The 13,805-nt window shown below is 38.4% G+C and overlaps 1 protein-coding gene across 3 annotated transcripts in view; it reads left to right on the plus strand.

The window, feature by feature from the left end:
• The first annotated feature begins 1,393 nt into the window (after positions 1–1,393).
• The window catches only part of LOC111861870 (exocyst complex component 4), a 34,900-nt gene continuing 22,488 nt past the window's right edge, over positions 1,394–13,805 (plus strand). Inside the window, exons 1-4 of one of the 3 annotated variants that reach the window (XM_023846800.2) lie at positions 1,394–1,453; positions 4,479–4,640; positions 8,547–8,716; positions 11,291–11,456. In XM_023846800.2, the coding sequence (XP_023702568.1) occupies positions 4,491–4,640; positions 8,547–8,716; positions 11,291–11,456 (486 nt within the window). In that variant the 5' untranslated portion in view covers positions 1,394–1,453; positions 4,479–4,490. Of the gene's footprint in view, positions 1,454–1,875; positions 2,159–2,296; positions 2,458–4,478; positions 4,641–8,546; positions 8,717–11,290; positions 11,457–13,805 lie in introns of those variants that run through there. The other 2 variants (XM_023846797.2, XM_023846798.2) reach the window with 2 other exon arrangements.

The raw sequence follows: 13,805 nt of genomic DNA on the forward strand, positions 1-13,805 counted from the left end.
AAACGTCAAGAATCTTAACGCCACAGCTCGCCAACAGATGGCATTGCAGCGCAAAATAATAATAATAATAATAATAATAATAATAATAATAATAATAATAATAATAATAATAAAAAGTCCTAACGGATCCTGGACACTCCGTGTATGTGAAGGTAAGTCATATAAGTCATATTTTGTGTAATTGTTTTGTATCAATGATTTGCTTATTGTACAAGTTAAAATTCAAGAGCAGTAGGATATATTTAAAACATATCAACTAGTTAGAAATTATTTAGAATACAATATCTTGAAAAATGAAACGCATAAAAATTCTATTGAAAAGCATGTGACTAACGAAACATGAAACTAGCAATGAAACTGTTACAGAACAACATGAAGGATCATAATTAGGGTTTAAATTTTGTAAAGAATGTAGGCAATGAATCTTCATGTTCTTCGGGTGGTGAGTGACAAGAAGATGTATCCACTAATGAAAAGGACTGAAGTGATGGGTTTCTTACAGTAATGGGGTAAGAAGTTAGCGACGAAATGGTCCCGTATGTGGGATCCTCGTTGATTTTCACAGGATATCTGTGTAGAGTGCCTTGACTCGCCTCAAAAAGTATATCGCTAATAGCTTTCTCAGCTGAAGCTCTTTGCTGAGGATCCAATGAATTGAGTTTCTCACCCCAAGCCTTGGTAATAGTCGGGATAATTTCTTGGGGTTCCCTCGGTTGGTCCAGATATGAACAAACTTGCTGTACAAGTTCATTTTGTTTGCAATTGGTCCAAGTACACGTCGTTTCTTGGGTGGTGGTGGTGGTGGTGGTGGTGGTGGAAGAACTGATGATCGTGATGCGGTAGGGGCTGCTGGTGTCGGGGATTGTTCTCCATGTACCTCACTGCCTGTTCCATCATGAGTGTCCTGAATATAGATAAAAATTGTTGTTAACATGTATCTCGTATTTATTTATTTGTTGTATTTAAATTTCCTTTCTTTTCTTCTTTTTTTTTAGTTTCCCGGAACTCCTGAGGAATGGGTCAACATCGCTAGTGATTTCGGTCATCTACATCAATTTTGGAATGCCGTGGGGGCATTTGATGGCAAACATATTGCCATTAAAAAAACCTCGCGAAATCAGGTTCCTTATCCTATAGTTACAAAGGGGTTTTCAGCATCGTGCCGTTAGCTGTGGTAAACGCAACAAAGGTATTCATCGTGGTAGATGGACGAATATCGGATGGATAAGTTCTGTATTACTCAAGGAACTTTTACAGAAAGAGCACTGACTTTAGCGGATAGAAGGTGTCGCGTGGTCAGCGCAACGAATCCCCACGGCCGTTAATTGTCTGCAGTCCTACTGACTGTATAGGATCAAGAAACTGGAGGGGGGAGAAAAAAAAGCGGTCAAGGCCCAACGAAGGGCTGTAGAGCCATAATTAAAAATCAGCAGCAGCAAAAAGTTGATTGCGGGTAGGTCGTATTTGGAGTTAACATAGCAACCAGCATTACAAAGGTCACAACATGTTCCCCGTCATTTCGAGGTAGGCCTGTAACATGAGGTATGAAACAAGCCAAGAGGGCCCAGGTAATAAATTATTCACATTTTACCCTCAGAATCTGCAATAAAAAATTATGAACCTAAACACGGGTTACGCAAATCACATCACCCAATTATTATGGAGTAGTATTAATCTAATACACTGGTGTTGGCTCGTGTTCACATGTTCACATTAATAAAACAAAAATAATAAAATAATTTGATTGGTATGGTCTTCAAATTCATAATAACTTCATTTAGAATATACACAGTGAAATCTGATGTTCCTGGACAGGAAATAACTTTCAAGCGACTACTAGGATTTTTTTGTTTTTGAGGAAGGTAAATTTACTGGCCAGGAGTAACTTCCGTACATCCTCCATCTTCATATGTGTTCATATGCATGACGTGAGTGACGTTAGTGCTTGTTTCCCCGGCGACCTGTGTAAGGCGGTCCAAGTTTCCCCACCCATCTCAGTTACTAATTATGGCTAATGATAATGACTCTTTGAGAAAAAAGTCGTGTGAGGTTGTTGGTCTGATGTAATTTTGCCAATCCTCAAAAAGTTTGTTGAAACATGTCAGCTGTGGCACCTCCCACGAAACCCCCTCGTGGAGTAAAACATCAAAAAGAAACGGTAAGTTATAAGCGGTTAGAAGGATGCAATTACCTTAGTAATTCATCCGTTGGTGGGTAAAATTACTTTCCAACTTTTGAGGTTAGGGGCAACCTGACGGCCCATCCGTTACGTCATTCCATGTTCATAGTGTTATGTTGCAACGCAGTAGAGAGTAGATTTATTCACGAAAAAAGACTTGTTGATACAAATGGGGTTTGATTTAGAGAAGATTTATGTATAATATACGGTCGCCAAGTTTCAGCGCAACTCGGTATGACCAACCAGGATTTCGGTGACATGTAAGCTTGTTGGGCTTGGTAAGTAAGTGATAATTAAGGAGTTTTACCCCTCTGCACCACTTCATGTCATATATACAGAATTTGAAATTTGAAATGTACTTGGATTGCTGTAGACAGACTCCTGACTTTCATTTTGAAGTTAACATTCAAACTGTGTGATCGTAGCGAACATGTTTTGAGATTCAGAAGGAGTGATTCATGTTGATTTTCTTCTACATGGTTCAACAATTAATGCACAGCCTTATAGTAACTTACTATGCAATGAATGTGCACCAAGTGTTTCGGAAGGAAAGACCAAGGGAACTGTCAAAGAAAATCAACCTCCTGGATGGCAGTGCTTGTCCACATATATTAGATTTCATGTTACCATCAGTGGACTGGAAAATCATGATCTGCCCTCCTTACAGCTCTGACTTACCCTCCAATGACTTTCGTATGTTTGGACCAACCAAGGTGCACCTAGGAGGACAGAAATTTCAACCTGATAATGATCTCAAATGTGGTGTTACGAATTGGCTATGCATTGAGGATTAAACGTTTTATTCTGATGACATCAGTAATTTTTTAGAATTATGGGAAGAATATATTACTATAAAGGGAGAATATCTTGAAAAGAAGTAGAGTTTGACAATTCTGTCATGTATATTCTTTTTGGAAGAAAAAAAATGAAGTCCAAGTCAACATTGAACCACCCAGAATTTGTAATATTTTTAAGTAATATAGTTAACAGATTTTTTGTAGGCTTTTGTATTTATATTTTGTTATTTGTTGTTTATGGAGGTAATAATTAAAGTATTATCTGGTAGTGTTATTTATACTCTCTTATATAAAAATAATAGATATTTTTATGCTTAAAATTCTCTCTCTCTTTCCTTCTGTCATTTTGCCATATGTCTTCAGGGCGTAGTGCTCAATTAAGCACAGGGACACCTTTGCATATCATTTTATGAATACCTTATATCTTATAGATTACCCTGTATGTTTTGCCTGTTTCATTTATTATTTCTAATATGCCAACTATAATACTGCTGGTTTTGTGACATCAGTTAGATTTTGATCTACAAATGAGTTAATACTAATTAGATGATTGTTGGTAGTGGTGAAGTAAATGATGATCCTGAACACTGTGGTCAAATTGGCAGCACTCATTCTTCATATATGGGAGGTCCTGGTTTCGGATGCGGATTTGGAGACTGATTGTCCATACTGAGGTTGTTCATGGTTTTCCTCTCCCCTTCCAGACATGGACAGTATAGTACTTCAAAGTGGGTCAAGTATAGTACCTCAAAATATACACGTACCATGTCTGTTTCCTTCAACATTCTTTCACATTCATTATGCAGTAATATCCAATATGGTATGTAGTGTTAAATACTACAGTGACAGTAGTAGTCACTGACTACTACTGTGACAGTGTTAAATAAACCACAGATAAAAAGTAAAGCAATCCCTGTAACAGGCCGTGAAGGCCTGTAGGGTTGTGAGATTTTGAGGTTCCTGCATTTTCCAGACAATTGGCTCACAAATGGCGGTAAGGTTGTCAGCCATACACACCGGCCGCTTTTTACTCCGCAGGAAAATTCCTGGTACTGATTTCTCTTAGAGGCTGAGTCAACCCCAGGGCCTCAGTGCAGCTGCAATGATTAGGTCAATTGAAAATCCACCTCATCAGGACTCAAAACCAACAACCTTCTGGCTTGTAGCATAGTGCCTCAACCAACTACGCTCCTGAATGCCCCAGTGTTAAATAAACCATAAATAAATAAATAAATAAATGATACAATGTATCCTTGTAGTAAGAAGTATATTTCCTTTCCAATTTATATTCCAATGTGAAATTTTCCAGAAATATATTTAAGTACTCATAAAATCAATCCATAGAAAGTTAAGTACATGTGGTGATGCATTTTTTGTGTAATAAGGTCAATGATGGAGGTAAATACTTCAGGGTCACACAGAATGGATCTATGGCAACAGGTTTGGGGATTACATTTGTGTGGATTTGCATCACAAACACAGGAGATGTTTATTACTTTCAGAGCGGACTGCTGATGTCCGTCATCCGCACCCTATCAGCAAGCGAATCAAATGAGCAGAGAGACAGAGAAAAAGCCAAACTAGAGAAGGAATATAAACGCAGTGACCAGAAATTGGATGAACTGGTATCACTGCATGATCAAGACCTCACACAAGTCATGCAAGTGGGTATTTGGAAGATCTGTGAGTCAATTCATATGATCCTGAAACCAAGCATGCCAGTCCTACAGGGAGCCCTGAATGGGGTCATAATTGCTTCCTTTGATTATATGTAATCACCAGGGCCCAGATTTTGATGACATGTCATCTTTTTTTCCTTGTATCCTATGCGATGCCCTTAAATGTATACATCTCGGATATGAGCTGCTGGTTACAGAAATGTAAATTATATAGGTAATTTTTTGACATTTTTAGGTTTAAGGTAATTTTTTTCATTTTTGGGGTAATTTTTTTGGTAAATTTTTGGACTTTTAAGGGTATTTCTTGTCATTTTTGGCCATTTTAGGGAATTTCTCTTCATATGTTTTCTGAAATGTGAATAATATGGAAGCGAAGTGTTCATTCTCTTTCTCCTTTAGGTAATTTTTCTGGATTTTTCTCGGTCATTTTATAGGTCATTTTTTAAATATTTTCAGGTCATCAAAATCCGGGCCCTGAATATTACATTTTTAGGTCATATTTTAGGTCATTTTTCTGGATTTTTTCGGTCATTTTATAGGTCATTTTTTAAATATTTTCAGGTCATCAAAATCCGGGCCCTGGTAATCGCTTATAGACTACCTTAATCGATTTTACCATTCTTTAGACAGTTTCAGGCCCATTTATTTGGTCGAACTACTTGGTTTTGGGTCTACCAATATCTGTTCTTCCTCATGTCATATAAATCTAATTTGGCTTCTGTTCTCCAAAAGTCATAGTTATTGTATTTAGTTGTTCGATTATGTACGTGGGGAAGTCATAACATTTTAATTATCACCCATAAGAAACAGAGACACAGGTGCAAGAAATTGTTAGTCCTTCTCTGCACATGCCCCCTACAAGGCCACACATTTTCCCCAACGATTCATTAGCTGGGGGATGCCTTCATCATAGGAAGTTTCATGTCTGCACATTTCCACTTCTTGCTCATTTCTTTTGTTTCACGGTCATAATGATATACCCAACATTCATCCATCATGATCAGGTAGTTTAAAAATTCCATCTTTTTGTCAAGACACAATTGCAAAGTTTCTTTGCCACATCTATCCGTTGCTGTTTTGGAACTGGAGTCAAAAATCGTGTCACCCAACACGCAGCAACCTTTGTCACGTGTAACTCATCATGGATGATTTTGAAAACCAACCCATGGCTAATATGGACCTTGTGAACAATAGATTTGATAGTTATGTGCCTATCGGATAGGATCAAAGATTCTGCCTGTGCCACAATTCCCGGTTCCTCAGCGAGAGATGGTCTTCCACTTCGGGGTTTGTCTGTCCACAATGAAAGCGCCTCTTCCACCTGACCACTGTGTCGTATGATAGTACACAGCGGTCATCTGGTCGTGGATCACCCAGGCAGACTTCCCTTGCAAATGCTGGAACCGTATCACAGTGCAAGCCCTTATACACAGCGGTCATATGGTCGTGGATCTCCCTGGCAGGTTTCCCTTGCAAATGCAACAAGCGTATCACAGCGCGAGCCTCCAGTTTCTCAACTGACATAGCCATTTTGCTTCTGCCCCTTCCGGTGGCTGCCTCTGTCCACTTGGCGCGGGAAAATTTGACTGTTCGTTAAGCTTTCATATATAGAACGATATTTTGGAATTATGATTTTCTCATTGTGATAATTAAAATATTATAACTTCCTATCGTAAATGAAATGTGTTTTAGTTTTTGTTGAGTACCTTTGAGTCTTTTATCTGGATCATATAGCCTGCCACCCATATAAGGATTTGCATCTATGAAGTTATTAGGCCTGTTTAGTATTTAATGTAGACATTTCATTTTCAGGGCAAAATCATGACATGAAGGTAGGTAACAGATATTTTTGAAAATGTAGCTTAGTTCAGATATTTGGGAATGATGATAGCAAATCAAAACCTGATTCAGAAGGAAATTAAGAAGAGATTAAACTCAGGCAAGGCTTGCTACCATTCAGTCCAGAACCTTTTGTATTCTCGTCTGCAGTCCAAAAACATAGAAATTAGAATATATGAAACTATAATTTTGCCTGTGGTTCTGTATGGGTGTGAAACTTGGTCTCTAACATTAAGTGAGGAACATAGACTGAGGGTGTTTGAGAACAAAGTGTTGAGGAGAACATTTGGAACAAAGAGAGATGAAGTGGCCGGAGGTTGGAGAAAACTGCATAATGAGGAGCTTCATAACTTGTACTCCTCTCCAAGTATAATTAGAATGATCAAGTCGAGGAGGATAAGGTGGACAGAGCATGTAACACGAATGAGGGGAAAAGAGGACTGCATATAAAATATTGGTGGGAAAGCCAGAAGGAAAGAGACCACTGGGAAGACCAAGGCATAGGTGGGTAGACAATACTAAAATGGATCTTAGAAAGATAGGATGGGATGGTATGGATTAGATGATCTGGCTCAGGATAGGGACCAGTGGAGGGCTTTTGTGAACATGGTAATGAACCTTCAGGTTCTATAAAATGCTGGGCAGTTCTTGAGTAGCTGCAGAATTGGCAACTTCTCGAGAAGGGCTCAACTCCATGAGTGAGTGAGTGATTTTATTTCCATGAATGCTTATCACTGCCATCATTATGCAGTACAGTAAGTCCCCATTTGATGTCGCGGATATGCTCTTATGAGCCATAACATCATTTTAAGCAGATACATTTTTACCATAAGAAGCTTAAGAAATAATTAAGCTACATTCCTCAGCCTTTTTTTCACCTTCATAACTTACATTACAATATAAACAGTATGAGCGTGATTGTGAAGACAGTAGAACTTGGTTATAACGTCATCAAAGGGACCTAAAAATAGTGTCGTTATAAACGAATGTCGTTGTAACCGAAATGGGCACTTCCACAGTAGCCTTATGTTAGTCATGTAAAAATGTACCAAAAACCGAGTTAAAATGTTGCATTTTTTAGTGAAATACATAGTTAAGTACAGACTAACGTAACATTAACGTGGAATTGCCCAAATGTGTAATATCAAAGACATATTACAGCGCTTTTCACTGACAATACACACAATATTTCACGAATCACTTTAACTTTCTCTTCAATGCTTAAAACTTTCCTTTTCATTGCCATGTTTTCGCTACTGCACTTCTCTGGGTTTAGGCAGGAACACTATAGGGTAAGTAGACAATGTGAGGTCCTATTAGACGAGATTCTAGGAAAGGAATGCAGTTAACAACCTGCCGCGTCCTCTTGCACTATTCACGCAGTCCCACCCCACACCCTTGTTTTCGCATAAAACCCATGCTCCTCTTGCAGCCCGCGGTCGTATTCTTCCAGGACAGTCACGTCAGCAAGTAGAGAAAGTGAGGGTGGGCAGACACATCGAACTTTCCCACGATATCAGAGAAATTCAGGAATGAAAATGACGTTACATACAAGGTTGATGCATTTGTGCATGTCGTACTAAGCAAGGTATAAAAACAGTTGCTTTATGAGGAATTAGTTCGTACCATTGAATATTTGACGCAATAGACAAGGTGTCGCAGAAACCGATGTTGCTATAACCAAGTTTTACTGTACTTACTTTGGCTATGAATACATGCGATTATAAACTATAGTCATGTTTATTTAGCATTTAGTATGATACATTATATTCACGAATGGCCAAAGATGAAGCAAGTGAGTGGTAGATGATGTCCCAATTTTGTCAACCTTAAACATTTTTTTGGGCAAGTTACTTTCATCTTTGACCATTGTCTGAAACTCTGGGATAAGCAACATGTTAGTGAGTAATACAACGATGCATGGAGCCCTGGTATGAAAATAGTATCAACAAAATAACAAAACGACATTAACACAGGATGTTATGGGAGGACTTACTGTATATAATTTTACTAGATACAACTTATAAGAATTTTATTTCATTCATGGTCCAGCTGTTTGGAAAGCTGTCAGCCCGTGTGACAACATCCCGTGAAAAAATCCATGCTGTGAAGGAGAACCTGCAGGCCTGCAAGCTTCTTCTGCATTGCCGTAGGGATGAACTCAAGAAGCTCTGGCTTGAGGGCATTGAGCACAAGCATGTGTTGCAGCTGCTTGAGGAGATGTGAGTGTACATTAGTGTTCTCTGTATCCATTCATCCACAACTTCTTTTCTAGAAAAACATCTCTTCATAAACTTGTCACTTATGACAGTAAAGCAAGATGATAAATTCATCCTCTGTAGATAAAGAATTAGATTTATGTCGTGCAGATAAATTCAACGTTACGAGTTATCATAACAAGGGTTTGTTGCTATGCCTTTGATATTCCATCCATTTTGGCGGCAGTAGATGTGGTAGGGGTGACCACAGAATTCATGAAGTTATTCTAAGAACTGGCTGGTATGTAGTGCACGAAAGCAGAGCTTAGCTGGCTAAAAAAAAATATTTATGGTCATCCCTCGAAACGACCACCAAGGTCAGTACGATAAAATGGCGTCAACTGGAGCNATGGATGTATACATCCACTCCCTCATACATCTTCATAGTGTAGTGCTTAATTAGTTAATCACGTGGATAACTTAACCTTTTTACCTTTAAAAGTAAGAATGCTAAGATAATTAATATTTTTTGTCAAAACACTCAAAGTAAAAGTTAATGTCTATAATTACTTCAGACGTTCATCATGATGTGAGACGAGACTGTGAAGGTATAATAATAAACAAAATATTAGCAATAACAGATCTAATACAAATATTATGTGTCTGGACATTATCCATTGTCCCCCCCCCCCCCCCCNCACGCTGAACGGTTAATTAGTTAATCACATGGACAACTTTACCTTTTTACCTTTAAAAGTAAGAATGCTAAGATAATTAATATTTTTTGTCAAAACACTCAAAGTAAAAGTTAATGTCTATAATTACTTCAGACGTTCATCATCATGTGAGACGAGACTGTGAAGGTATAATAATAAACAAAATATTAGCAATAACAGATCTAATACAAATATTATGTGTCTGGACATTATCCATTGTCCCCCCCCCCCCCCCCNCAATGAAGAAGCAGCACAGGGGCTGGCATCTAGCTGCAGGGCAACACGGAGAGTCAGAGGAACTGACGAGGAGAGTGTGGCCACAGCCAGCAGGAAGATGACCCACTGTTCAAAAGTGGCACAGCGCAAGGGATGCTGACTTCAGAGAGACAGTCGTGAAGGACACTCAGTCAAACAGGGATGGCTGAAGAATCAGACCAGGAATAAATTTGTAAGAGGAACCTGGAAAGAACGGATGCTCAGAAGGAGACAACTGATACACAAGAATGCACTAATGGAACCAGGAACCCAAGACTTCGAGGAGCAGGTACTGCTTGGAAGCCAGCGAATTCGATAGAAAGGCTTTTGGACTGGAGTTCGTAAGGCAAGCAACTGGGATGTCTAGCCTGTTGCAGAAAATGTGAAACTGGTGCTTGTGGTGAGGTTGGCCCCTTCTGAAGCAGAAAAACTGGCTGCACACTGAATAAGAACTGGAGCTGTGGGAGCACTGGCCACTCAGGCAGTTACAATCCACTGGGGAAAAGAAAAATGAGGAAAAACTTTGGATTATGTTGAAAACCTGGATTAACTGGAACCTCATAAAGGAACCACATAGGGATGAGCTGGCCTTAAGGAGGGAGCAGCGGTAGTGGTTAGAGAGCAGCCACATCAGTGAGAGAGAGAGAGAGAGAGAGAGAAAGAAAGAGAAAACAACTTGGTTAAAGATATTGAGAGCACAACCCTCAGAAAGGAACGAAAGGTGATACACCGCTAGGCTATTTTGGATGAATAGCCTTAAGGAGGGAGCAATGTGACATATCAACGCATTACCAGACAATGGCTCGGTAAACACCCTGTGATACATACATGCAACAATAGGATGAATGTGTATGGCTTGTTGCTAGGCAGCAGTCAGTGCTCCAATGGACTGGCGAGATAGTTATCACGTGATTTGTTTTCTGTGTTGTCTGCCTTACGCAACAAGAAAACTGTTTTCTGCGCGTGGTCTGTGACGAGAGCATGTGAGAGAATACAAGAATGGGAATTGATTTCACTTGAGTTCCAAAGCTACAAGGGAACAGCAGTGTGGCCAGAAGAAGAATTGGAAGACTTAGTGTGCGACGTTACATGTGCCATAGTTTCTTGAGAATGTAAGAACTAATTGTAGTTATGACTAGTGAAGATCCAAGAAACCGATCCACCAATCCAAACCCTCATCTTAGTCACTGAGACATGTGACAGTATGGTCATGAGTCTGGTGGGACTCAGAACCAAGAATAACTGTGTTGGTGAGGGCCAGCAGCAATTTAGCAGTCAGTCTTGAGTCACTAGTCATTCAGTTGCAGTCATTGATGAGTTAGTTGTGAGATAGTAGCCAGCCGGCAGTAACATAAACATGAGAGCAGAAGAATCTTCACTGTTGAGAACTGTTACCTCACAGCACCTACTGAAGACCATTATTGAGCAACCACTAGTGAAGACATAGAAGACTTCATATGCGCTGTAGTACAATGATTTGTAGATGTGTAGAGCTGTGAAACTTTTACAGTTACTTGTATTTTCGAGTTATCTATGTTTGATAAATCCAGTTACCAATCCAAACGTGTCAAACATGACAGTACTTTTAAGTAGATTATTACTGCTATGCCTCATCTTTCTGTTACAGAGACCAGCTGCGTGAGGTGCCTTCACAGCTCACTGCTTTTCTTGACAAAAAGCATTACCTGCATGCCACACAGCTCCTTGTGTCTGCCTTATGTTTAGGGGAGGGCAGCTTGGAGGGCGTGGAGGCCCTCAGAGAAGTACGGACAGACCTTCAGACAAAGAAACAGGTGGGTTCTTTTTGTCATCTCCTTCAATCTATTGTAAGTATTTGCTAGAGCAACACTTTCTTCCTGTTCTTTGCCCCATCTTGCTTTCAAAGCAGACTTTATTAAAAAGATTTTGACTAGTCTTTCCATGTGAATATTGGAACACTGCCATCTGCTTGTTTACAATTTGCCACACATAATTATCCTCTTATGTGATACATGACCCTCCTTAAACAGTTGGGGCTTATGCGGCTGGTCAAGAATTACCCTGCTAGTTACGAAACTCAAAGGATCATCATGCTAATGAAAATGCGCAGCGAACCCAGTCTTCAGCCACATAAATTCTGTTCATGACTTAACAAATATTTTTTGTAAGATTCATTTTTATGTTGTTTTCCCATATTCATTCATTCATTTCCTTTATTTTCCATATATCCATACAGGCAAAAATCCTAGGATGTGGAAATAGTCCATTTGATTATAGATGTATACATGTAATAGATTACGTAAGTCACACAACTAAAATAACACACACCAGTTAACTAACATAGGTAATATATAAAAAAAAACAAAAAACAAAAAAAAAAAGAGCTTATTACAATTGTAACTAAACATAATTTAAAAAGTGCATTACTATAAAAACTTAAAATTAATATAATTTTCCCATAAATCAAAATACATTGATACAGGACTCATCATATACATACATACACATCCTCCACTTTCCATAAACATCCATACAGGGAACAAACCCAGGATGTGGAATTAGTCATCAAACACATACACAAAGTCACACAAGTCACACCGCGAAGATCACCCACATTAATTATCTAGCACATACAACAATACAAGGCAAAAAAAGTAAACAAACATAAGTCACAAGTAGCCACAATACAACTCCTCACATCACCCTTACCAACTATATTAAAATGTGGCGTTAAGCATTCAAATTTATGTGCCTTTGTAATTAAAATACTCATTTAATGTATAAAAAGAGTTAGCATGTAAAAATCTTTTTAGGGAACGTTCAAAGGATTTCTGGTTATTAGATAATTGTTTCAGCTCTTTAGGCAGATGATTGTAGATTTTTATACCAGAATAATATGGACCCTTTTGAACTTTAGTAAGAGAAGTACTCGGGGGAAATAGGTTAACATTTTGTCTGGTACCAATATTATGAACCTCCGTATTTCTTGTGAACAAATGCATGTTATTTGTAGTGTGTTGCATTAAGGAATATATGTATTGCGAACACAAAGGCAGAATTTTCATTTCCTTGAAAGAGTCTCTACATGAATCTCTTTTCTTTAATCCCATCATAATCCTTATAATTTTCTTTTGGATCATAAAAAGTTTCGTCATGTATGAAGAATTGCCCCAGAAGATAATTCCATATGTCATCACAGAATGTATATAAGCAAAATAAATCATTCTTAAGCTACTTAATGATATCATAGGCTTAACTGATCTCATGAGAAAGCAAGACGAACTCAATTTTGTAACCAGGTAATCAATATGATACTTCCAACACAGCCTATTATCAATATTTAGGCCTAAAAATTTAATACACTCTAAGTTAGTTGGTAAATTTTGATCAATATTATTATGCATATTATGATCCTCATAGTTCATTAAAGTGAAATGGAGAGTGTGGGTTTTATGAATATTTAATTTTAGCAGATTGGTTCTGAACCATGTATTAATATTGTAAAATATTCTGGTCATGGCTGATTTGTAGTCAGCGTATTCCGGATTAGTCACAATTATACTTGTATCATCTGCATATAAGAATATGTTTGTTCCATTAATTGAAACCTTAGTTATGTCATTTATATACAAGAGGAAAATAAGTGGGCCAAGAATTGAACCTTGGGGTACGCCAAATTTTACTTCTGCCCAACTAGATGAGCTATTAACAGAACTGTTAGGGACAAGGGTTACTCTTTGATATCTTCCATTCAGGTAAGATTTAATTAAGGCACCAAATTTGCCAGTTATTCCATAAAACTCTAATTTTTTGATAAGTATATCATGATTGATGCAATCAAAGGCTTTGTGTAAGTCGCAAAATATTCCTCCAACAAACTGTCTATTATTCATTGCTTTTAGTATTTCCTCTGTTAATTTGAAAGATGCTTTCTCTGTAGATGAATTAGGTCTAAAACAATATTGACGACAATATTGACAGTGATGGCTCTCTAGGCCATACAGTATACCGCAAACCCACACACACAAACCTGTATCTCAATGCCAAGTCCCATCATCACCCTTCCAGTAAACAGGCAGCTCTGTCCACACTGGTACATAGGGCCAGAGCTCTGTGCGATCAAGAGAGTCTGCGTGCGGAGTTGGAGTTCCTGAAGGACATCT

This window comes from Cryptotermes secundus, unplaced genomic scaffold (genome assembly GCF_002891405.2).
Source record: "Cryptotermes secundus unplaced genomic scaffold, Csec_1.0 scaffold1258, whole genome shotgun sequence".
Lineage (NCBI taxonomy): Eukaryota > Metazoa > Arthropoda > Insecta > Blattodea > Kalotermitidae > Cryptotermes > Cryptotermes secundus.